Source organism: Chiloscyllium plagiosum, chromosome 22, assembly GCF_004010195.1.
Source record: "Chiloscyllium plagiosum isolate BGI_BamShark_2017 chromosome 22, ASM401019v2, whole genome shotgun sequence".
NCBI classification, from domain to species: domain Eukaryota; kingdom Metazoa; phylum Chordata; class Chondrichthyes; order Orectolobiformes; family Hemiscylliidae; genus Chiloscyllium; species Chiloscyllium plagiosum.
This window is the reverse complement of record NC_057731.1, coordinates 34,071,075-34,094,482: the sequence shown is the minus strand read 5'-3', so window position 1 is coordinate 34,094,482 and position 23,408 is coordinate 34,071,075. Positions and strand designations below refer to the sequence as shown.

Sequence of the window (23,408 nt, the reverse complement as noted above, 5' to 3'; positions counted from 1 at the left end):
ATAGACTCAGTGCTTTGGTATTGGCCTCTTGACACTCCTGGTGGAAGCATAAATTTCATTTTGTTGATAAACTGGACAGTTCTTATACTTTACAACTACTTTAATGCAATGTTTGTTGGTCCTGGCTATGTCCCAATTGGATGGAAACCGGTAAGAAGAACATGTCTGCTCCTTTTCCTTAATTTTTCTCTTAAATATATAAAATGTTTAAAATTACAATGGCTGTTTGGATCTATTGTAAGCTGTATGTAGATAATTATTACAAGATTTCTACAACAAATGTAATACTCGCTGTCTGGTTGTGTGTCTAATGTAATGGTGATTGAATAAGGTGAGAGTAGAGATCAGGGTTCTTTGAACTTGCATTGTGAGTGGTAAGTCTATGCCGCTTAATGCTCCCAGCAATCATTGTGGTTGCTCAATGTGTAAGCGATCTGAGCTTTCTACTATGTTGCAAACTTGCCTGAAGCAATGGTAGTCATCTCAGTGAAACACATTGACATTCCATCTACTTGTCAATTTTTGATTGAAGAATTAATGAATCTCTCCTGATCTTTCATAATTAGTGCCTAGTGTGTCAAGTTTTCCTGTTTGGGGTCAACTCCTCACAAATCACAGACAATAACCTAAATAACAAACAACAGTTTCAAATACTGTTATAAACCAGGTTCTCTGCACTCATAGCCCTGTGAAGTGTTTCATAACATAACCTTCCAATTAATATGTTACATCCCAGCTGAGACTAGCACGTTGCTGCATATAGCTCAATCCCCCTTGTGCTCAGTTCAGCATCCTGGGGTTTGAACAGACCTTCCCCAAAGTTATAAAGGATATAGGGCAGACTGCAGCAGCACCTGACAACTGTCTGGCAAACTATTCAATCCCAACTAAGTATGTTGACGAGACATGCCAAAAAGAGGAAAGATGAGCAATACCAGAAAGAGGAAACAAAATTAGAAATCGCTAGAAAAACTCAGCAAGTCTGGCAACATTTGTGGAGTAAAGCAGAGTTACTATTTTGGGTTTGGATACCCTTTTTCAGAACAGATTATAGCTTGGAGAAGGTTGGTGTGTATGCTAGAGAGAGGTTGGGGGAAGGGGAAAAAAATAAATGATAGATGGAGTCCAAATAGAGAGAAAAACAGTTGGGCAGACTAAGAAATGGGTTAATGTCAGCCTAGAAGAATCTATAGCTGTTAATGGGGTCCATTAATGGTTGACAATCAGTTGTTTGTGGTAGCACTTCATGTAATAACAGACCCTGGTATTTGGGTAAGAAGATGGAAGAAGGTGCTCTGAACCTAAAATTATTGAACAATATGTTGAGTCCAGAAGATTGCAAAGTTCCCAAGCAGTAAATGTGATGTTCTTTTAGCTCATGCTCACTGGAGCATTGTAGCAAGCCTCAAGTAGAAATGTTGGCCAGGGAACACAATGGTGTGTTGGAATGGTAGGCAATTGGAAGCTTAGGGTCAGTTTTGTGGGCATAATATAGGTATTCTGCAAAGCGGTCGCCCAGTCCACACTTCGTCTCCCTCAAGTAGAGGACACCACATTGTGAGCATCTACCAGATGGAGTGAAGTGCAGGTAAAATGCTGCTTCACCTCGAAGGTGGAAGAAAGTAAATGAGCAGGTGTTACATTTTTTTGCGATTGCAAGGGAAGGTGCTGTGGGAGTGGGGATGGATATTGGGAGAATAGAAGGATTGAGCGAAGGTGTCTCGGAGGGAACAGTCCCTGTAATAGGCTAACAAGGGAAGGGAGGGTGTGTCTGGTGTTAGCATTCTGCTGGATGTGGTGGAAATGGCAGCTGATGATCCTTTGGATGTGGACGCTGGTAGGATAATAGGTGAGGACAAGGAAGGTCCTAGCACCGTTGTGGGAGGGAAGAGTGGTTTGGGGCTGAAGTACGGGAATGAGTCACATCCGGCTGAGGGCCCTATCAACAACGGTACTGGGGAATCGTTGGTGAGGAAGAAGGTAGACATTTTGGAGGTCCCCTTGTCAAAGTTGGTATCATCGGAACAGATGCGACGGAGTTGGAGGAGCTGGAAGACTGGACGAGGGTCTTTACAAGAAGCATGGTAAGGATTTATAGTCGAGGTAACTGTGGAAGTCAGTGGGTTTGTACTGGATGTTGATGGACAGCCGATCCCCAAACAGAAGTCAAAGAAGGGAAGGGTGGTGATAGAGATAGAATAGGAGAAGATGAGAGCAGAGTGGAAATTGGTTAATTTTTCCAAATCCGGATGGTAGAGGGAAGCAGCACTGATGATATACCAGAGGAAAACGTTGTGGGTGGACATAGCGTAGGATGGGAGCAAGCAATGTTCCACATACTCAATGAGACAGGCATAGCTAGGGATCATGGGGTTACCCTGGGGCTGTCTCTTGGATCTGAACAAAGTAGGAGGAGTTACAGGATAATTTGTTCAAAATGAGGGTAAGCTTGGCAGGTGGAGGAGGGTGGTGGTGGATGGGGGCAGTTCAGGCCTCTTCTCCAGGAATAAGCAAGAGCCCTGAGACCATCCTGCTGGGGGATGGACATGTAAAGGGGTTGCACATCAATGGTGAAGAGGCAGCAGCTGGAGCCTACTAACTGGAAATTCTTAAAATGACATAAAGGGTCATAAGTCAGAGGAATTTCACTCCCAAAATACAGTAGTAAACCAGTAGCTCCCCAGAATTCCATACTAAGTTTTCTGGAATAAAAAGACATTTTGTGAACTTAATATAGTAGTGTCTTTGAAAACACAACTGAAAGAGGAATAGATGCACTTGTTTAAACAGAATGCGTGGGAGAAAGTGGGAGTAAAATATCTCTTCCTCCTCCCCCACCCCACCCCACCCCACCCCCCGACTCCAGTGGGACTGTCTGTTCTTTTCAGTCTGGTAGTTAGACACGCCATTGTTCTCACATTCCAATAATTTAATCTGAACTATCAACATCTGTTTTCTCCTATCACTCCACCGAACCCTCCCTCCCCCTGGTCCATTGCTTAAGTGCTGTCCCATCCATACTTCAGTTTAACTCTGATGAGGAATCATTTAGACTTGAAACATTAGCTTGCTCTCTCTTCCTGGGTACTGCTGTGATTGCCAGTACTTTGTGTTTTCAGTACAGATTCCAGAATTTGCAGTAATTTCCTCTAAAATTGTGTGCACTTTTGTTTTCCTATCTCTGCACATTTTTGGATTAATACTTCTGCAATTCATTTATCGTGATGTATTTTGTCTTCTCTGTTGCAGTAATTGAAATCTCTAACAGGCACTATTAGCAACACTGCTGAGAAAGCTGTGCATGTTTGCCCAACTTTGAACTTTACTACCTAAAATAACACTTCTCATGATACAGGCAATTAGTAACCCAGGAATCTGCACATGTGCTCTCTCTCGCTCGTTCTGGCATCTCGCATTCTCTCACACATGATAACTGAATCATTCATTCTCTTTTGTTGTAATCAATATCTATATTCTTATACTGAAATCAACTACAATCATTGTAATTATCTATATACTCTGTTCCAGGACAACCCTCAGGATGCAGTCTATCTTCAGGACTGCAGAATCTGTCAAGGTTACAAGGCCCCACGGTCTCATCATTGTCGTAAATGTAACAGGTATGGTTGGACCAGTTCACGTAGAAAAGCACAACTGTGGGACCTCATTTTGTACAATTTTGCAATAACTATATTTTGAAATTGGAGAACATTTTCCATCAAGAGAGCTATTTCAATCATTTTCTTGATAACATTCTCATTGTGTTTTGATTTTTGTTCCCTTTTTCTTTTTAAAAATAAGTTCTTTACCTGCTTTAAAAAAAGAGTTATGAATTAACCTAATCAGGTAATGCATGGTTTGTTTTTGGTCCTTGTAATGACAAGATCAATTTTATGCCTATTTACAGATGATACTCCTCACCTCAAGGTGAGATATGATGCATTCATACTCACAAAAATATAAAAACTCACTCAAGTTGCAATCTGAACTATCAAAGAATTACAGCACACATTGTCCAATCTGAAAAGATAGCTCACCATTTAATATTTAAATTGGAAAAACTTTGTCTAAAATAATTTGTCTCTTTTAGATGTCGATTGACTCTAGTGTTTTTGCAGCTATTTTCCATTCAGACTAATAACTTTGTAAACTTTACCCTTCCTAATTTAACCAAATTTGATTACTTATTGTTAGATGATAAATGTGTGCAACTAGATTATAATGATTATTACATCCACTGTAATATTTGCTAATTTCTAGTAGTTTCAAGAATTGAATTGCACTGAAGTGCTTTAAATAACTATTACAATCTGAACATTACACTGTTTCATCAATTTATATTGAAATTGTATTGCAACTCATTGTACGGTATCGTGTTAAATCTATATAGTCTCATAAAGACATAAGAACATACATATGATTTGGGAACAGGAGTATGCCACTCGGTCCCTAAACCTGCCTCCAACATTCAATAAGACCCAAGGTAATCTGATCAGTCCACATTCCCACGAACTCCGTTAAACATTTACTTGTCATGACATGCTTGTCAAGAATATATGTATTTCTACCTTAAAAATATCAAAGAAAATTACTTCCACAGAGTTTTGAGGCAGGGAGTACCAAAGACTTGTGACTCTGACAAAATATTTCTCCTTACCTGTCTTTTAAAGACTGAGGAGAAAGTGAGGTCTGCAGATGCTGACTTTTAAAGATTGACCCCAGGCACAGTCTTATGTTGAATCAATGACCCTTAGTTCTAGATTCTCCCAAAAGAAGTATTCTTTTTGCATATATGTTTCAATCTGGTCTCCTCTAACCCTTTTAAACTACAGCAGATACAATTCTAGCCTGTCTAACCTTTCTATATGGGTTGTGTTTCCTGTTTCATCTAGTAAACATTCTCTGAACTGGACCAATGCAATTACATCTTTTCATAAATAAGGAAGTCAATGTTGTATGTGGTAACAAGGTAAAAGCAGCCCTGTAAAACTTACAAAGTCGTCCCTCATTACATGTGGGGGATAGTGCCAAAATTGAGAGAACTGTTTCACAAACTAGTCAGCAATAGCTTAACATAGTCATGCTCAATGTCCTAGACACACTCACCACCCCTGGGTATGGCCACCAGGTATCCCCAACAAAAGTGGTATACTATCGGGAGGGAGTTACTTTAGGAATCCTCAACATTGACTCTGGACACCACAAAGTCCCACAACATCAGGTCAAACGTAGTTAAAGAAACCTCCTGCTGATTACTATGCAGTCCTCGCTCGACTGGTAAATCCATTCTCCTCCGTAGTGAATAACACTTGAAGTAAGAGCTGATGGCGGCAATGGTGTGATATGGAGGATTTCATTGTTGACCACCAAGAATGCATTGGTCGCAGTACTGCTGGTGGAGCTGATTGAGTCCTAAAGATTGTTGCTATTAGACTGGATCTATGCCAGGCAGTGAGGGTAACCAACGTGCTTGACTACATCCTCACCAATCTGCCTGCTGTAAATGGATCTTTCAATGACAGTATTGGTACCCAACAGATCTAGAAACTCGAACTAGGTATTCATGAGGTACTGTTGGCTATCAGCAGCAGAATCTCACTCCAGTATAATCTGCAACCTCGTGACCTGGCATATTCCCTACTCTACCTTACTGTCAAGCTAGTGGATCAACCTTGTTTCAATGAAGAATGCAAGAAGGCATGGCAGGACAGCCCCAAGCGTCATTAAAAATGAGATGTCAACCTGGTGAAGCTACAGAACAGGACGACATACGCCAAAATGAATAAGCAAGTGACAGACAAAGCCAAGTCATTCCACAACCAATGGATCAGATTTAAGGTCTGCAGTCCTGCCACATCCACGAGTGAATGGTGGTGGACAATTAAACAACTCATTAGAAGAGGAGACTCAAATTTCCCCATCCTCAATGATGGGAGAGTTGACGCTAATGGGCTTGCATGTAAATATTCAACTTGCAACATGAGTGATTTACTGGTGATGGTTAGCAGTTAAAAACAAAAAAATATGTTCCAGTGATTTGGTGGTGGAGAAACCATTCAGGTGTGTGATAGCACTTCCAGATATAAAAAATAAAAAAAAATGATGGGAGAGGCCAGCACATCAATGCAAAAGATAAGGTTGAAGCAGTTGCGACTATCTTCAGCCAGCAGTGCCAAAATGATCCATCTTGGCCTCTTCCAGAGCACCCCAGAATCACAGTTGCCAGTGTTCAGGCAATTCAATTCACTCCATGTAATATCAAAAAACTATTGAAGAGACTAGATATTCCAAAAGCCACAGACCCTGACTACTGGCAATAGTATTGAAGACTTGTGCTCCATAAGGTGCTGCATTCTTAGCCAGCTAGTCCAGTACTGGTGCAACACTGGCATTTATCTGATGATGTGAAAAATTACCTAAGTATCCTATCCTGAAAAAAAGAATAAATCTACTTCAGCCAATTACCGCTCCATCAGTCTATGCTTGATTATCAGTAAAGTAATGGAAGGTGTCATCAACAATGCTATCAAGTCTCATCTGTTCAGCAATAACTTGCTTACTGATGCCCAGTGGGGTTCCGCCAGGGCTACTTAGCTCCTGATTTTGTTACAACCTTGGTTCAAACACAGACAAAAGAACTGAACGCCAGAAGTGAGATGAGAGTGACGGCCCTTGACGTGAAGGCAGCATTCGATTGATTGTGGCATTAAGGAACCATAGCAAAACTGGAATCGATGGGAATCTAAGGAACCTCTGTTGGTTGGAGTCATACCTGATACATACAAAGATGGTTGCAGTTTTGAAGGTCCTCCGCAGTAGGAGTTTCTCTTGGTAGTGTCCTAGGCCTAACCATCTTCAGCTCTTTCATCAATGTCATCCCTCCATCAAAAGGTCAGAACTGGGGATGTTCACCAATGATTGCGCAAATGTTCAATACCATTCGCAACTCCTGAGATACTGAAGCAGTCCAAGTCCAAATGCAGCAAGACTTGGGTAATGTCCAGATTTGGACTGAAAAATGGCAAGTAACATTTGTGCCACACAAATGCCAGGCAATGACCATCTCCAATAAGAAACATTCAAACCATTGCCCTTGACATTCTATGGCATTATAATCACTGAATCCAGCGCTATCAACCTTCTGGATGTTTTGACCAGAAACTGAACTGAACAACATAAATACTGGGCTAAAACAGCAAGTCAAATGCTAAGAATTCTGCTGTTAATAACCCTTGACTCCCCAAAGCCTACCCACCATCTAGAAGGCACCAAGTCAGGAGTGTGATAAAATGCTCCCCCCTTCCTTGGATGAATGCAGCTCCAACAACACTCAAGAACTTTGACACTGTCCAGGACAAAGCAGCCAGCTTGATTGGCATCACATCCACAAACGCTCAATTATTCCAATGCGAATGCACTGTAGCAGCAGTATATGCTGCCTACATGATGCACTGCAGAAGTTCTGCAAAGATGCTTAGATAGCTCTTTCCAAACCCACGATCACTTTTATCTGGAAGGACAAGGGCAGCAGATTCATGGGAACACTACCACTTGCAAGTTCCCCTCTAAACCACTCGGCATCCTGACTTGGAAATATATTGCTGTTCCACTAGTCTCATTGGGTCAAAATCCTGAAACTCCTTCCTTAACGGAATTGTGGGTCTACCTAAGCATGTGGACTGCAGCAGTTCAAGAAGCCAAATCATCACTACCTTTTCAAGGGCAACTTGGGACAGGTATAAGTGCTGCCCAGCTAGTGACATTTACATCCCATGAGTGAATAATTAAAAAAACACACTATGTCATCTTGCCAAACCCCTGCATGTCTGAAAGCTAACCTCATTGCATTGTGTTCCGTTCCTTCAAACAATGACATTCTATTAGCATTAAGTCAGCCAAACCCCTCCACATCTACATGCACTTTATAAACATTCACAATTTGGATGTCATACTTGATTCATTTTCCTGTTTAAAATGAGCATTTTCACATTCTCCCACATTATGCTTTATTTGCCAGATCTTTGCCCACTCACTTTATCTATCTAATTTATCATCCTAATTTTGCATGTTGAGAATGATTTCTGTAGTGGAGAAAGTTTACAGAATGAGTGGGAAGATATTGAGGAAAGGTTTGTGTGAATTGTCAAACTGCTCTTCCTGCACTGAAGGAAAACTTCCCAATTACTAACCCATTTTAAATAAGTAACAACTTTTCTTTTTTCCCCTGATGTATATCTTGCCAGTTGAATATTAGACTTAGTCTTAGGCATTAGTTTGTAGGAATAATCATAGTAATTTAACATTGAGTGTGAAAATGCATAGAATCAAAAACAGCTTTCCCATTGTCAATTCTGTCTGGAATTATTTAAAATTAATTTGTTATTGTTTATTCCCATTTGCTCCATAAATAAAACCATTAAAGTCAGGAGCATAATACAGAAAGTTACTTTTGTTATCTACTTGGTTTACCTATTCTCTGTTCAGTTTGATTAAGATGACGATAACTGAACATGATGAACCATAATACAGCAAGTACAATTCAACTATATTTGACGATATTACCAAAGTCTAATTTCTTCACCAATCACTCTAACAGTGAAGTTATTACTTATGCCAATTTCTGCTTAAATTTATAAACTTTATTTTGTATTTGCTATTTTGGTTCAAACGATTGTTTATATTCAAATGATATGAATTTTTCTTTGAAAATTTATTTCTAACATAGTAAAAACAACTTCTGTAATGGAACTGAAAAATGTATTGGTGTGTTATTCCTTCTAGCTGTCTTTGATCTATGTAACCAATTTATTATTCTCACCTCTTTGTGACCTTTTGATTATTGTTGGTTGTCAGTACTTTGCAGACACTTCTGCTAGGGAAATCCTTGTTGTTTCTATCCTGTCATAGTTTTACTTCTCAAGTATAACCAGCTCATTCGGTGATCTCTCCTCCCTTCCTTACAGTCAGCTCTAGTTTATTTTCAGGATCTCTCACCACTATCTTTATTAAATTTCCACTGAAACCCTGCACTGTTTACACTTCAAAATCTTTGCTCTTGTGTACAGTTCTCTGGCTTTGCCCAATCAGATTTCTAGCATTCGCTAGTCCCTGTCTTGGCTTGTGCACTGCATTTCCTCGCAGTTCAGGTATGAGATGAATTTTCTTCACTTCATACTCTGTTGTCAGTGATGCAATGGTCAGTCATCTTGCTGCTGTTTGTGAGAATTCTCTTCTGAAATACCTACATTTTTAAAAGGCTTCCTCATAAATATCTTGATTTTTGTCTCGCTTCTAAACTTTCTGCTCCTTTGACTAGTGACTGTGTTTCTAGACTTTTAAATATTTGTTCTCCAGAAATAGTAGATGACAGTAAGGCTGCATGTATTGTAAATTCCGTGCTCTCTTGGGAGTTGCCCTTTATCTGCTACCATCCTTGTGGTGATATTGTTTTCGCAATTATATGAAGTAGAAAATTACAAAACTTTTAACTTGGTGGAAATGAAGCACTATGTCCATGTCAAGGTAGCCATGATGTGGAGTTGCCGGTGTGGACTGGGGTTGGGCAAAGTTAAAAATCACATAAACACCAGGTTATTGCCCAACAGATTTATTTGAAAGTGCAAGCTTTCAGAGCACTGTTTCTTCATCAGATAGCTACCTGACGAAGGAGTAGTGCTACAAAAATTTATACTTGCAAATAAACCTGTTGGACGATAACCTGGTGTTTGTGTGATTTTTAACCATGTGAAGGTAGTATAAATTGAGAGGGAATATGTCAGTTCTGACATCTGCATGCTCTTCCTGCATGTCCTGTCCTGTAGTAGAAGTTGAAAACCTTTTACAAATGAGCTTGGTAAGTAACTGCAGAGTATCACCTATAGCATCAATATCAAAATTACACACTGCAGCTCTGCATTACTAAGAACTGTGTTGCATGGTTCCGACCAGTTTGTATCAAGCCAGAGGAGAAGATGAGCACGTCATGGCACAACCATGCTTCTTTGGCTGCACTATTTAGGGAACACACCCCTGAAATGGTTTGTGTCTCAAGTATTAGCTTCTCAGTCAGAATTTCTCAAGCTTGCACCTCCATGCCAAGCTTCAATTAGCAGCAGGGAAACAGCTGACAGATGAGGGTATGACCAAGTGGCCCAGTAGTGAGCGATTATTTTCTAACTAATTCCTGAAAGTTAGTGGCCTAGATTTCAAGTAGAAATAAGTGGACTATCTGTACTCTATTATTGCAGTAAGTCATACAACTCCTTCTGCCCATTTCAATGAGGGGCATAAGCTCAAATTGTCAGCTGATGATCCAGCACTATACTGATCATTGTGTACTAAACTGAGGCTATGACTTCTTTGTAAGATAGAAAGACCCCTGGCAGTATTTCAAAGATAAGCCAATGCTTATCTCTCGTTAAACACCACAGAAATAAATTGTCTGATAGCTGTTATAATTATTGCCAGTACTATTTATGGAAGTTTACAATGTGCTTATTGCATACTTTGATTTCTACACTACAGTTTTGACTACACTTTAGAAAATAAAATACAAAATTCAGAGGAAAGGTCCCCTTCTAATCTAGCTTTGATAAATCTTATTTATGTGATATTTAGTTAGTAATCATATTTTTCCCTTTGCTGTACAGTATTTTTCTACCTTTGAAATTATTATTTGAATGCAAGTCTTCATTTTTGAAAGGATTGCATGGGTCTCTTAAATGGAATAGTACACTTTCCATTTAAATAATATGTGTGAATGTAATGAAAGCATAATAAATGTAAAACTAATGTCAGATGTACCATGTAATTCAAATTACTTGACATGCTTCATGCTTAGTCAATGGCAATGGAATTGTCTTGTAGGCTGTCAACTATGTTAACAAAGAAAGGTATCTTGTGTATTACATTACCTTTGTATTTTAATACCGAAATTTTAAAAATCAGGTAAATATTATCTCGGGACTTCGTTACAGATACAAAACTCTTCATTGCTTTTGGTTTGCACTGTGCATCTTGTTACATCTAAATTGTTCATAATAGGTTTTTATATATATAAAATATACATTACACATGAATTGCTGCATTTGATTAAAATCGAAGTAAAATGAGAAGTCTTAACCTATTATTTAATTTATTATTTAATTCCTTAGCTTATTATAAGTATTGCAGTGGACTGTGCCCTTTCCTGGTCATTTGGTATTTTGGCTTGACAGAGTTGCACTTGTGCTGACCTAATATTTACCCTCTGTGCTTCCAGATGTGTCATGAAGATGGATCATCATTGTCCATGGATCAATAATTGTTGTGGTAATTTGAACCATGGCTACTTTACCTCATTCCTGTTGTTAGCACCGTTGGGTTGTATTCATGCTTCTGTGATTTTAATCATGACCATGTACACACAGCTTTATAACAGGGTAAGTAAGGCATGACATTATTCCAAGTAAATGGTATCACATTAGTAATTATGGTATTGTTCACTCCTGTGGGAGTAATCTCAAATATCATAGCCAAATTTGCACATAGTGTAGCATTTGATCGTGAGGAAATTCTTAATTGGATTTGTTTGTACATTGACATCAATTTGCTTGATGATTGTGTATTTTTTTCAAAATAAAATATATTTTAAAGTATTGCTTTTATTTCAGATATCATTTGGTTGGAGTTCAGTAAAGATTGACATGAGTCTGCCTCGAAGGGATACACAATTCGTTGTTCCTTTTGGAATTTATGGATTTGCAGCCTCACTCTTTGCTTTGGGATTGGCAATTGGTACAACAATAGCTGTCGGCATGTTATTTTTCATTCAGGTACAATTTGAAATTGAATGTTTTGATAAATCAATTTGTTGCAATTTTTTTCCCCATCCTGATTAATTCCATTGAAAAAAATTGAACCTTATTATTTAAAGATACCTTTTTTTTATTTTAGTACTATCAATTCTATTAATTTGATATATAAGAATCCCACGTTAGACCCACACTTGGAGCATTGTGCACCGTTCCAGTCTCTTTATTGTCCAATAAGACCCACACTCAGAACTGTGCACAGTTCCAATTATTTTCTACATTGCATTCCAAACATTCTACTGATGTTGAGCTATGAACTTTACCAAGAATTAGTGCCTATTCTACTGACTGAGAGACTACTGTATTATAATAGACTCTCTTCTAAATGTTTGAATTGACTAACATTAGCATGGGCATTAGAGTTCATTGTTTTGATCTTCTTTTTTTTTGTTGTAGATGAAAGTGATCCTCAGAAATAAAACCACAATCGAAGTTTGGATTGAAGAAAAGGTAGGCTTGCATGAACAAGTTGGAGCGAAGGGGTCTGTTTCCATGTTCTATAACTCTCTGACTCGGTAAATTGTAAGTTTATAATCACAATTATTTTACATTTTAATGTCCCAAATGGTTAAAGTTGTGAAGACATTATCAAAACAATCAAAGTTTATCTTGGAATAAATCTTGGATGACATAACCATGGTACATTTACTGTATATACTTAGGTACCCTGGAAAAACACTGGTGGTTGAGGCTATTTGAATCATGTTGCTTTTGCATTGTTTTCATAATGGTGTTAGGTTGCAAATTCCAAGATTCTAAGCTACCACTCATTACTCAACAGTGATAAATGCCATGATTTTGATGGTGGTCCAGAAACATTGTTGTTCTTTTTTGGGTTCTTGAAGACACAAGGAGAGGAGAGTTTGAATTATGCTGTTTGTATTCCAGCATGCTCACTTTGAGCCTTGTTATGTTAGAGAGGATTTTAGGAATTAGGAGATATGCCTTTTTTTTTTAGATAACCCTCTTTATCTTCAGCCTTTACCTTGCAGACTGATCCTGAAGAATTACCATTTATTAACCCTTCCTAGCCATGATCAGAGACACTATGAACTCTAGTTGTCTTAATAGTGCATGACCGGAGCATAAATGGTCCATGGTCAATCTTGGATTGGCAAACTTGTGATTGCCCAATTATGCATTGGTTTCTTTCCATGTATCTGCTGCTCGTGTCCTGCTAGGTGATCATGGTTGCAGGTTTGAAAGTTACTGTCTAACGAGTCTTGGGTGAGCTACTGCAGTGTGTTGTGGAGATGGTGCACACTACTACAATTGTGTGTTAATTGTGATAGAAGTGAATGTATGAGGTGCCAGTCAATAGGCTGCTATGTTCTGGATGGCATCTTGTGTTATTGGAGCTGCACCCAAACAGATAAGTGGCGATTATTCCATCACTCCTTACTTGTACCTTTATAAATGCTGGACCATTCACTCTAATTTTGCTAAGGCTCCATACGCTGTAAAATGTCTTGACATGCAGGGCAGTTATGCTTGCCTCTTGTTTGGAATTCTGCTGTTTTGCTCAAGTTTAGACCAAGCTATAATGTGGCCAGGAACTGAGTGTCTGAGCCAAACTTAATTTTATGACTGAGCATTTGCTGCTTGAAAACACCATCATTTACCCCTTCCACTACTTCGCTGATGATCAAGATTTAATTGATAGGGCAGTAAATCTACTGAAGGTTCTGAAGAAGCATCACTCGAAATGTTATTTCTGTTTTCTCTTGGTAGATGCTGCCAGACCTGCTGAGTTTCTCCAGTAATTTCTGTTTTTGTTTGTTTCAGATGTCCTGCATTTGCAGTTTTTTTTTTATTTTACATTTAAGTATATCATAATGATTTATTGAGGAACTTTGGGTGAATTCAGTTCAGTTAAACGAGCACAGCCTGCTCAGGAAATAAAACTATCATGTCTTATGTGCAACTGGAGCAAGGTTTGAAAGTAGTTATATCATTACAGGTGATAGGATGTGATAGTCAGTGATGTAATGCCTTTACTTTACCCTGTTTTATTTATTTGTAATTTGTTTTGCAGATTACCATATTCAACACAATAATAAATTTTCCAAATTTAATAGTACACCTGTCTCCTTATCGTAGGCCAAAGACAGAATCCAGTATTATCAAACTGGTGAGGAATTCATCTTCCCATATGACCTTGGAAGCAAGTGGAAAAACTTCAGACAGGTGTTCACGTGGTCTGGAGTTCCCGATACAGATGGAATTTTCTGGCCTGTTCGTGAAGGCAGCCATCAGTACTCATTAACGGTTAATTTTTAAAATACTCTTGTAATGTTCTATGTAAGTTATTTATATCATATGAAATATTAAGAAGCAAATAAAAATGTACAATGTATATTTTTTCAAAAATCATTTTTCTGTTAAGTTTTAAAATTTCATTAAACCATGTGTTTTCTTCTGAACTCCCTGGCAAGGTCAGATTTCACTAATTATTCTGTGGCCTGCTTCAATATGATTTTTAATTCTCTTTGATATTAAAATGTTGTTAATTTGTTTGGTCCAATTTCTAGTGTTCTTTCATTCCAAGTGCAAGACCCATTCCAGGACTTGGGAACATAATCTATACTGAGATGCCATTGCGACACTGAAGCGAGTGATGTATAATTTCAAGTGTAGCCTTTCACATTGTTAAACACTAACACAACAGAGGTTGAAAGGTTGGCTAGGCAGGGTATAGGTGTATATCTTTCTAGGCAGCCAATCAGATGTAGGAATAGAATGAGGCCATTCTGCTCATCAAACTTTGCTCCACCATTCATCATTTGTATGTTATAATGATATGCTTCTCAACCCCATTCTCCTGCATTCTCCCCTTAACCTTTGTTTGCCTTACTAATCAAAAACCTAACTATTTCTGTCTTAAATACATTCAATGATTGGACTTCACAGCCTTCTGTGACAATGAGCTTCAGAGAATAACTTCCCTTCACTTTCCTCCTCATCACCATTCTAAAGGGTTATCCCTTCACTGTGAGACTGCACCCCTCAAGTCATAGTCTCTCTATTTGTGGAAGCATCTTCTACGTGTCTGCTCCAATCTGGCCCTTCTGTATCCTATAAGTTTCAATGACATCACCACCCACCCTCCCCCACATCATTCTAACCTTCAGCGAGTACAGACTCAAGAGTCCTCAACCGCTCCCCATATAACAAGGCCTTCATTCCTGCAATCAGCCTTCAAGACCAGCAGGCCCTTCCTTAGGTATTCGGCCCAAAGCTGCAAACAATGGTCCAAATATATTCTGACCAGAGCCTTGTACAACCTCAGCAGTACATTTCTGCTCTTGTTTTCTCGCCCTTTTGAAATGCCTGCTAACACTGTATTTGCCTTCCTAACTACCAAGTGAACCTGCATGTTAATGTTAAGAGAATCCTGAAGTAAGACTCCTAACTACCATGTGCTTCAGATTTCTGAAGCATTTCCCCAATTAGAAAATAGCCTATGCGTCTATTCTACCTACCATGGTTGTATTCTATCTGCCACATCCTTGCCCACTCTCGTAGCCTATCCAAGTCCTTCTGCGGCCTGTGCACCTCCTCAGCAGTACGTGTCCCTCCAGCTGCCTTTGTGTCATCTGCAAACCTAGCCACAATGCCCACTATTCCTTTGTCCAGAGTGTTAGTAGTTAAGAGTTTTATTTCAAGTTGCACATCATAAAACTCTTAACACTTGGACTACATGTTCCTCATATATATGCTCAGTTCTCACCCAATTATTATATTTTCTAATCGACTTGTTCAAAGATGTTATGAAATGCCTCTAAAGTAGGTGGAACCTGAATCCAAGCCTCCTGTCCCTAAGGGAGGGATAGTACCACAACAGCCCTCTCTCACCCAATTATTTTATTTTCTAATGAACCAATTCACTGATACAATTACACACCTCTGGAGCAAGTCAAACTTGAACCCAGCCTCCTGGCTCAGATGTAGGGAAATTACCACTGCACAACAAGATCCTGTCTAACCCAATTTTTTTTCCCAATCAATCTATTCAGAGATCTTATTGTACACATCTGGAGAGGATAGGTTTTGAACTGAGGTCTGCTGGCTCAGAGGTAGTGTTACTACCACTGTACCACAAGATACATTTTGACCTAGTTATCCTTTTTATAAACCATCACCTGGTCTCTTGTTCCATTTGATCTCCAGCATCTCTGCCAGACCCGATCTAAATATCCGAAGGCAATTTGCCAAAATAGGCACATGGTGTTCTCCCAGCATCTTGGGCAATATTCGTTCCTCAATAAAACATTAACTGCTCACTTGTCTCTTTTCTTTGTGAGATCATGCTTCTGCTAATTGATGGCTGTACCTACATGGGAAACAACTGTGACTCCAATTGCTTCAGTAAGTCTTGGCCGTGAAGACACAAAAGAATGCTGTAAATCCAAGTCCATTCATAGTAAAATCAAAACAATTCAGATTATATCATCTAGCTTCAATATTTAGTTTACATTTCTTCTTTAATCATGTGATTTCAAGATTGATCACTGGGGTGACCTTTTTTCAAGCCACAACTTATGCTACTTTTCAGCCAAGCCATTGGGAGGTACAGGAAAAGACTCCAGTGGACTTGTCTTTTGAATATTTCCTCCTGGCCCTCTATAATCAACTGCAGATTTATGATCTCACATTGAAATCACAAGTGATCTCTAGTATTTTTAATGAATTTGGGAAGGATCCATAATGAATCATTTTCCTTGAGATTTGGGTGATGGGGAATGTTTAAGTTTTGCTCTCACTCTTGATTTCATCTGAAACCCCAGTTGAATTACTTGTAATTTCTCTGTGACAATGACTAAATTTGTTCAATTTATATGGAAATGTATGTTAAATTCTTGTATCTATTTACAGATAGAGCAGCTGAAACAGAAAGCTGATAAAAGAGTGAGAAGCGTAAGTAATGTAATGCCTGCAGGTTTGCGCCAGATGGCAGCATTTAGATGTGCCTTGTTAAAGTAATTTCTTGATATGAAATCTGAAATGAATTGTGTTTGCAGTTAGTTATCACAAAGAATCAAGAACTTGTCTTAGTCACTTGACATGTTTGCATAATATTTAATATGCTGCAAATGGTTTACAAATACATTTTTGTGATGATATCTTTTTGCTTGAAACATTTGGTTTAAGCTAACATTTTAAAAATAGATTTGTTATTTTGGCTTTATGCAGATTATTGTTTGAAGAAGATACATTGAAACTTATGCATTCTGAAATGAATAAAAGACGAGTAAATAAAAATCAATGTTTCACCACTCTTACAGGAGATACCTTTTTGAAGTAACAAAACTACTTAGGTTGACTATTTAAAAAATCATTCTCATGAGGCATATTAGCGATCTTTTCGAAGTCTGTTCCATTTAGCACAATGATAGTGCCACACAATACAATATAAGGCATTCTCAATGCGAATACGACCCTTGGGACTCCACAGCGGTGGTCACCTATGCTGATACTGTCACGGACAGTTGTATCTGCAGCAGGCAGTTTTGAGAGGATGAGGACAAGTGTGTTAGTTCCCTCGCCACCTGTCGAACAGCAATGACCTTTTGGACTCAATCAGCTCCATCAGTAGTGCTGCTGCCAAACCATTATTATTGATGGACATTAAAATCTCCCACTAAGAGTACATCCTACACCCTTGTCACTGTCAGTGCTTCTTCTAAGTGTTCAATATGGAAGAGCACAGATTTGACAGCTGAGGGAAGATGGTGTGTGTAATTGACAGGAGGTTTCCTTGTCCATGTTTGACCTGGTACCATGGGATATCATGGTGTCTGGTGTTAATGTTGAGGATTTCCAGGCACTTCCCTCCTGACTGTATACCACTGTATCACCACCTCTGCTGGGCCTGACATGCTGTTGGGACAGGAAACATCCAGGCATGGTGATGTGTTGTCTGGGATATTGTCTGTAATGAATAATTCTTTGGGTATGACTGTCAGGCTGAGAGAGAGCTCACGCAATTTGGCACTTGCCGCCCACATGTTAGTAAGGAGGACTTTCCAGGGTTGACAAAGCTGATTATGCCATTGCCATTTCTTGTGCCTAGGTCAATGTCAGGTGGTATCTCTGGTTTCATTTCTTCTCATCTGATGTTTGGTACAACTGAGTTGCTTGCTAAGCCATTTCAGAGGGCAGTTAAGCTATGGGTTTGGAATCAGATGTATGTTTGTGTTTCTGTGCTGTATGACTATGACTCTGTGTAAATGGATATTGGGCAATGCGAGCATACCAGATAGGACAACAGTTTCCTTCCTTAAAGGGTATTAGTGAACTTGATTTTTTTTTTCTAACAATTGACCATGGTTTCATCATTATCAATAGGCTCTTAATTCCAGATTTTTATTGAATTCAAATTCCATCATTTGCCATGGCAGGATTTGAACCCGAGTTTCCAGAATGTTATCTGTGTCTCTGTGTTTGGGTTACTGGTCTGGCTATATGATGATGCTGATTGAATTAAGTGTATCTGTCAGACTTACTCCATTTTCACTTCCTTGTGAAATAAGGCAGGCTAATAATTAGTGGTATCTTGCCTCATACAGTTAAGTAATTTCTTGGAGAGATTCAAAGAAGCATCTGCAAAAGACAAATGGTTTAGATGAGGAATGGGCACTTTTGTAGAGATTTTTTAAAAAGCTGCAAGAGGCAAATGTTTTACACACAGGATTGTTCATGTGGAGGATGTGAGTACAATTACAACATTTAAAAGTAATTTGGATGGATACATGAATAGGAAAGGTTTAGAGGGATATGGGCCAGGAGCAGGTAGGTGAGACTAGTTTCATTTGGGATTATGTTCAGTTGGACCGAAGAGTCTGTTTCTGTGCTGTATGACTCCATAACTCTATGTAAGTGGATATTGGGCAATACAAGTATACCAACACCTAACAAATTTGAAGTCATTTATGGAATGACTGACTTGAGAACCTGCAATAGTGTATGCAACAGTATAAACTTATCAAGTCTTTAGGTACAACATCATTTAAAAGAATCATGATTTTTAACTTGATTAATGTATCCAGTACCTGTGCTATAAGGCTGCCATAAATCTGGTTACCTATTCATGTTAAAAATTTGTTGCTTATGTTTTTTTACGGTTTGTTATATGTATACTTTATATGGACAGGTCCAGTATAAAGTGATTGAAGACTACAGTGGAGCCTGCTGTCCAATCTCAAAAGGATACAAAACATTTTTTTGCACGCCTTATACTGAAGAACCCAGAATGCAACTGAAGAAAGGAGAATTGATTCTAGTTACAAGGGGTCTCCCGTAAGTTGAGTCAAACTTGATTGTTCTCATGAAACATATAGCAAGCTTTGTTGATCAGAACACTTATTTCATCTTAAAGTAACTTTTGAACTTCTGAAACATCTGATGGATATAGCATATGACTTGAGGGAAATTGTCCTCATTTAATTCTGAGACCTCTTTAATGAAGCCGATCTTTAAACTTATCAAAAGTTATATGCTTATAGAAATCCTAATTCCTTGTTTAATCTGCAGACTTTTTTCAGATTCACTGCAAATCTCTCTTATATCCCCGTGAGATGTACTATATTCATACTTTACTTCAAAATAATCAAACACAGGAACATGGAAGAGCAGGCCATTCTGCCCTTCAGACCTGTTCCACCATTTAATATTATCATGTTCCTGCATTCTTCCCATACCCAGTGATCCCTTTAGCCCTAAGAACTACATCTAACACCTTCTGAAAACATTCCGTGTTTTGGGTCTCAACTGTTTTCTGTAGTGGAGAATTCCGTAGGCTCACCACTAGTGAAGAAATTTCTCTCCATCTCAGTTCTAAATGGTCTACCCCATATCCTGAAGACTTTGATCCCTCATTCTGGACTCCCTGGTCATTGGAAACATTCTTTCTGTGCTTTAATTTTACATGCTAATCTCTTAAATGTGACCTTATTGAAAGCATTCGCAAAGTTCAAATAAACTGCATGCACTGGCTTCCCTTATCGACTCTGCTAGTTACTTCCTCAAAAAAAGGTTCCAGTAGATTTTGAAAACATGATTTTCCTTTCGTAAGTCCAGGCTGACTCTGTCCAATCCTGTCAATAAGTGCTCAATTATTAAATCTTTTATTACAGTCTCTGGCATTTTCTGCACTACTGATGTCAGGCCAACTGATCTAAATTCCCTGTTTTCTTTCTCCATCCTTTTTTTAAATAGTGGGGTTACATTAGCTACCCTCCAATCCATTGGAATATATCCAGAGTTTATGTAATCTTGAAAGATGACCACCAATGTATCCTCAGTTTCTGAGGCCATTTCCTAACTACTGTGGGATGTACATTATCAGGTCTTGGGGATTTATTAACATTTAATCATATAAATTTTCCCAACACCATTTCCATACTAACAGTGATTTCCTTCTGTTCCTCTCTCTCTCTCACTACAACCTGTATTCCCCAACATTTTTGGGAGATAGTTTGTACTTAATTGGTCTACCATCTCTTTGTTTTCCATTACAATTTTCCTGTTCTTTATTGTAAGGGAGTACGTTTGACTTAACTAATTTTTTTTCTTCAAATATCTACAAAATCAACTTTTTCTTCTGTCTCCTTTTTAAGTTACTTTGTTTATATTTATCTTGGGTAGTGAAAATCATGCAGTTGTAGAACTTTTTTGTCCTGGCGTATTTCTGAAATAACTGCCAGTCTCCTTTCATATCCCCACCATTGTGACCTGTAGAGCATACTGGTAGTTGTACCATTTCAATTACTAGTTCATTACTATATCCATACCAATTCAGTTTTAATGTAGTCCCTTGCCATTCCTGGCATCTATGGTGTTGTCATGGTGTCTTTCTTACTTTTTGCTTCACATTCCTGCACTAATTACACAATGTTTATGCAAAACTAAGATTTGAACAAAATGTGAAAAAAAATGAGTTTAATATAATTTACTCAATGTATGAAATTGATTAATGACAGCAATATGCTTAAAATGAGAGAATCAAAAATGAGGTATCTAAAACAATGTGAACAGGGTAAATATTAAGTAGCAAAAACTAGGATGTTAACTGCAGTTTTTATTTGTACATAAAAATTCTCGAAGACGTGCCATTTTCGTACATAGAACAGAAAATCTTTTTACTGTTTCCCTTCAGGCATTGGATGTATGGCAACAAGAACCTGAAGACAAAAAATGCCCACGGTAAATAAACAAAACTTGCATTAATGTCTGCTAGGAAATGCCTACTTATGCTATTCCCTCTTTTTTTATTTGAATTTACAATGTAATTACATTTTTGGTCAGAAATTAAAAAAGATTTTAAAAAGTTTCACAATAATATTTCACCTCACTACCAGTTAAGAAGCAAACACAGATACAGAAAAGTTCTGAATAAGAGTTGTACTTGACTTGAAACATTAGCTCTATTTCTCTCTCCGCAGAAGCTGATAATCCTGCTGAGTTTCTCTGATTTCCAGCATTCATAGTATTTTGCTCTTATTCCTTTAAGGAGATTGTTTTGTTTGGTTACAGAATAATACAGCAAAGAAACATATCCTTCAATCTAACCAATCCATGGTGACTATAATCCCAAATTAAACTAGTCCCACATGCATGCATCTGGACCATATCCCTCCAAACAGTTCTTATTCATGTACCTATGTAAATGTCTTTTAAATGTCCTAACTGTACCCGCATCCACCACTTCCTCTGAAAGTCCTTTCCACACACGAACCACTTCGTGATTTTAAAAAAATACAATTGCCCCACACGTCTTTTTAAAATCTTTCTCCTCTCACTTTAAAAATATATCCCCTGATCTTGAAATCCCCTACCCTAGGGAAAAGACACCTGCCATTCACCTTATCTATACCCCTCATTATTTTTTGAACCTCTATAAAATCACCTCTCATCCTCCTGTGTTCCAGTGAAAAAAGTCCCAGCATATCATAAATCTCCTTATAACTCAAACCATCCATTCCCAGCAACATCCTCGTAAATCTCTTCTGAACCTTGTCCAGCCTAAGAATATCCTACGCGTAACAAGGAGACCAGGTGAGGAACTGTTGTAACATGAGATTCCTTCAAATTCTGGTTAAACATCCACACTCAGCAATTATCATTTTAAAAGCTGTCGAGATCATGAATGATTTAATTGCAATTGTCAACCTAGTTCAGTGGCAGCAGTCTTGCATGCAATTCAAAAAGTAGCTATGAAATCTAATTTGGCATTTTCAGGTCAGTACTGATGGTCTAGATTTGCAGATTTGATATTAGATATTCTCTGCAGCCCCTCGTAAAAATTGTAACTATGACTTTTGTGATTGTGGAATGTAAGTGTTGCATGTAACTTTTGGAAAGATACTCTCTCAGTTTATCTATTCGTGGTGTTAGCCGTTTAGGCTTCAACCCTAAAGTTCCAAGGAGTCCACATAATGTCCCAACATCATAACAGCAAGAGCTAACGGAGCTTTCCCTTCGTCACCCACCAGAGAAAAATGTTGCGAATGAGAAAGGACGCCAATCTCCAGGACCAACTTTTTGCTGTTCTCCTGATTTTAAGTGCTGGGGAAAGAAAAGAGTTTTAAATATCCTGGAGATAGAGGGAATAATCAAAAATTTGCATAATAAATAGTGGTAAGATCTGAACTATTTTCTATTTGAGCTTTGACATTTAATTCTATTGTCTTTTTATTTTTGTTTAAGTTGGACAGCATGAACGAGGTTGGTTCCCAAGAAGATGTGTGGAAAAATGCTTGTATGACACTGCCACAGAAAAACCAACAGAAGAAAAGAAGATTTTGTAACAGTTCCTTTTGCCTGTGCTTTTGACAGAATTTGTGATGATCTACAGGATCTATTTTCCTTAGCTTGAAAGTTTTAATCTTTTTTCAGATTTAGTTTATACTTGACCTGCTTTGGTAAAGCAACAGTTTTCACAAGCATTTTTTTTATAACCGAAAGAATTCCTTTGGATTCTCAATGTTTGTGAAACAGCCTAATTATGGTAATCTAGATTGTCAAAAACAATAAATCGTCTTCTGCTTTCATATGGGTTTGTGGTATTCCATCTTTAGTGAAACTAAGGAATCATTCTTGTGGTCCAGACTGGAGCTGAAATTCATTAATTTTGATCTAAATTACATGGCAGCATGTGATAGTATCACAAATCTTGCATGAGAAATTAAGCCTGCATGGTGAGCAAGGACTTTGACTTAGTATCAAAATTTCATTACATTCCAGATATAAAGACACTGATCAAAGGATTCTCCCCTAATGTGTTAAGTTTAATCAAGTAGCTAAGTAATTCCAGTAAAATTGAACAATTTGAATTGTACGATTTTGCAGACTTGGAAGTAAACACAAATAAAATGTGCATCTTCGACATTGTTTGCCTTTTACCTCTTGGAGTAGATTTAGAATAAACCACTGCAGATTGTTAATCCTTTTTGTATTAATACAATTAAAGTGGGCATAGCTGGCTGGGCCAGCATTTATTGTCCATTCCTAGCGGCCCTTGAGAAAATGGTGAGCTGCCTTGAACCACTGCAATCC

The 23,408-nt window shown here is 38.2% G+C and overlaps 1 protein-coding gene across 1 annotated transcript; it reads left to right on the top strand.

Annotated features, from left to right (window-relative positions):
* The first annotated feature begins 6 nt into the window (after positions 1-6).
* zdhhc6 (zinc finger DHHC-type palmitoyltransferase 6) lies at positions 7-22,903 on the top strand. The gene is made up of 10 exons (XM_043712731.1): positions 7-150; positions 3,529-3,620; positions 11,261-11,420; positions 11,652-11,813; positions 12,249-12,302; positions 13,953-14,120; positions 16,728-16,769; positions 19,006-19,151; positions 21,010-21,056; positions 22,560-22,903. Exons 1-10 carry the CDS (start codon positions 109-111, stop codon positions 22,658-22,660), a joined length of 1,014 nt encoding a protein of 337 aa, XP_043568666.1. The 5' UTR covers positions 7-108; the 3' UTR covers positions 22,661-22,903.
* Positions 22,904-23,408: the final 505 nt, after the last annotated feature.

Coding starts and splice junctions, on each gene's coding strand:
- zdhhc6 (XM_043712731.1), top strand. CDS start 109: ATGTTTGTTGGTCCTGGCTATGTCCCAATTGGATGGAAACCG. Junction 11,421..11,651: donor ACACACAGCTTTATAACAGG/GTAAGTAAGGCA, acceptor CTTTTATTTCAG/ATATCATTTGGTTGGAGTTC. Junction 21,057..22,559: donor GAAGACAAAAAATGCCCACG/GTAAATAAACAA, acceptor TTTTTGTTTAAG/TTGGACAGCATGAACGAGGT.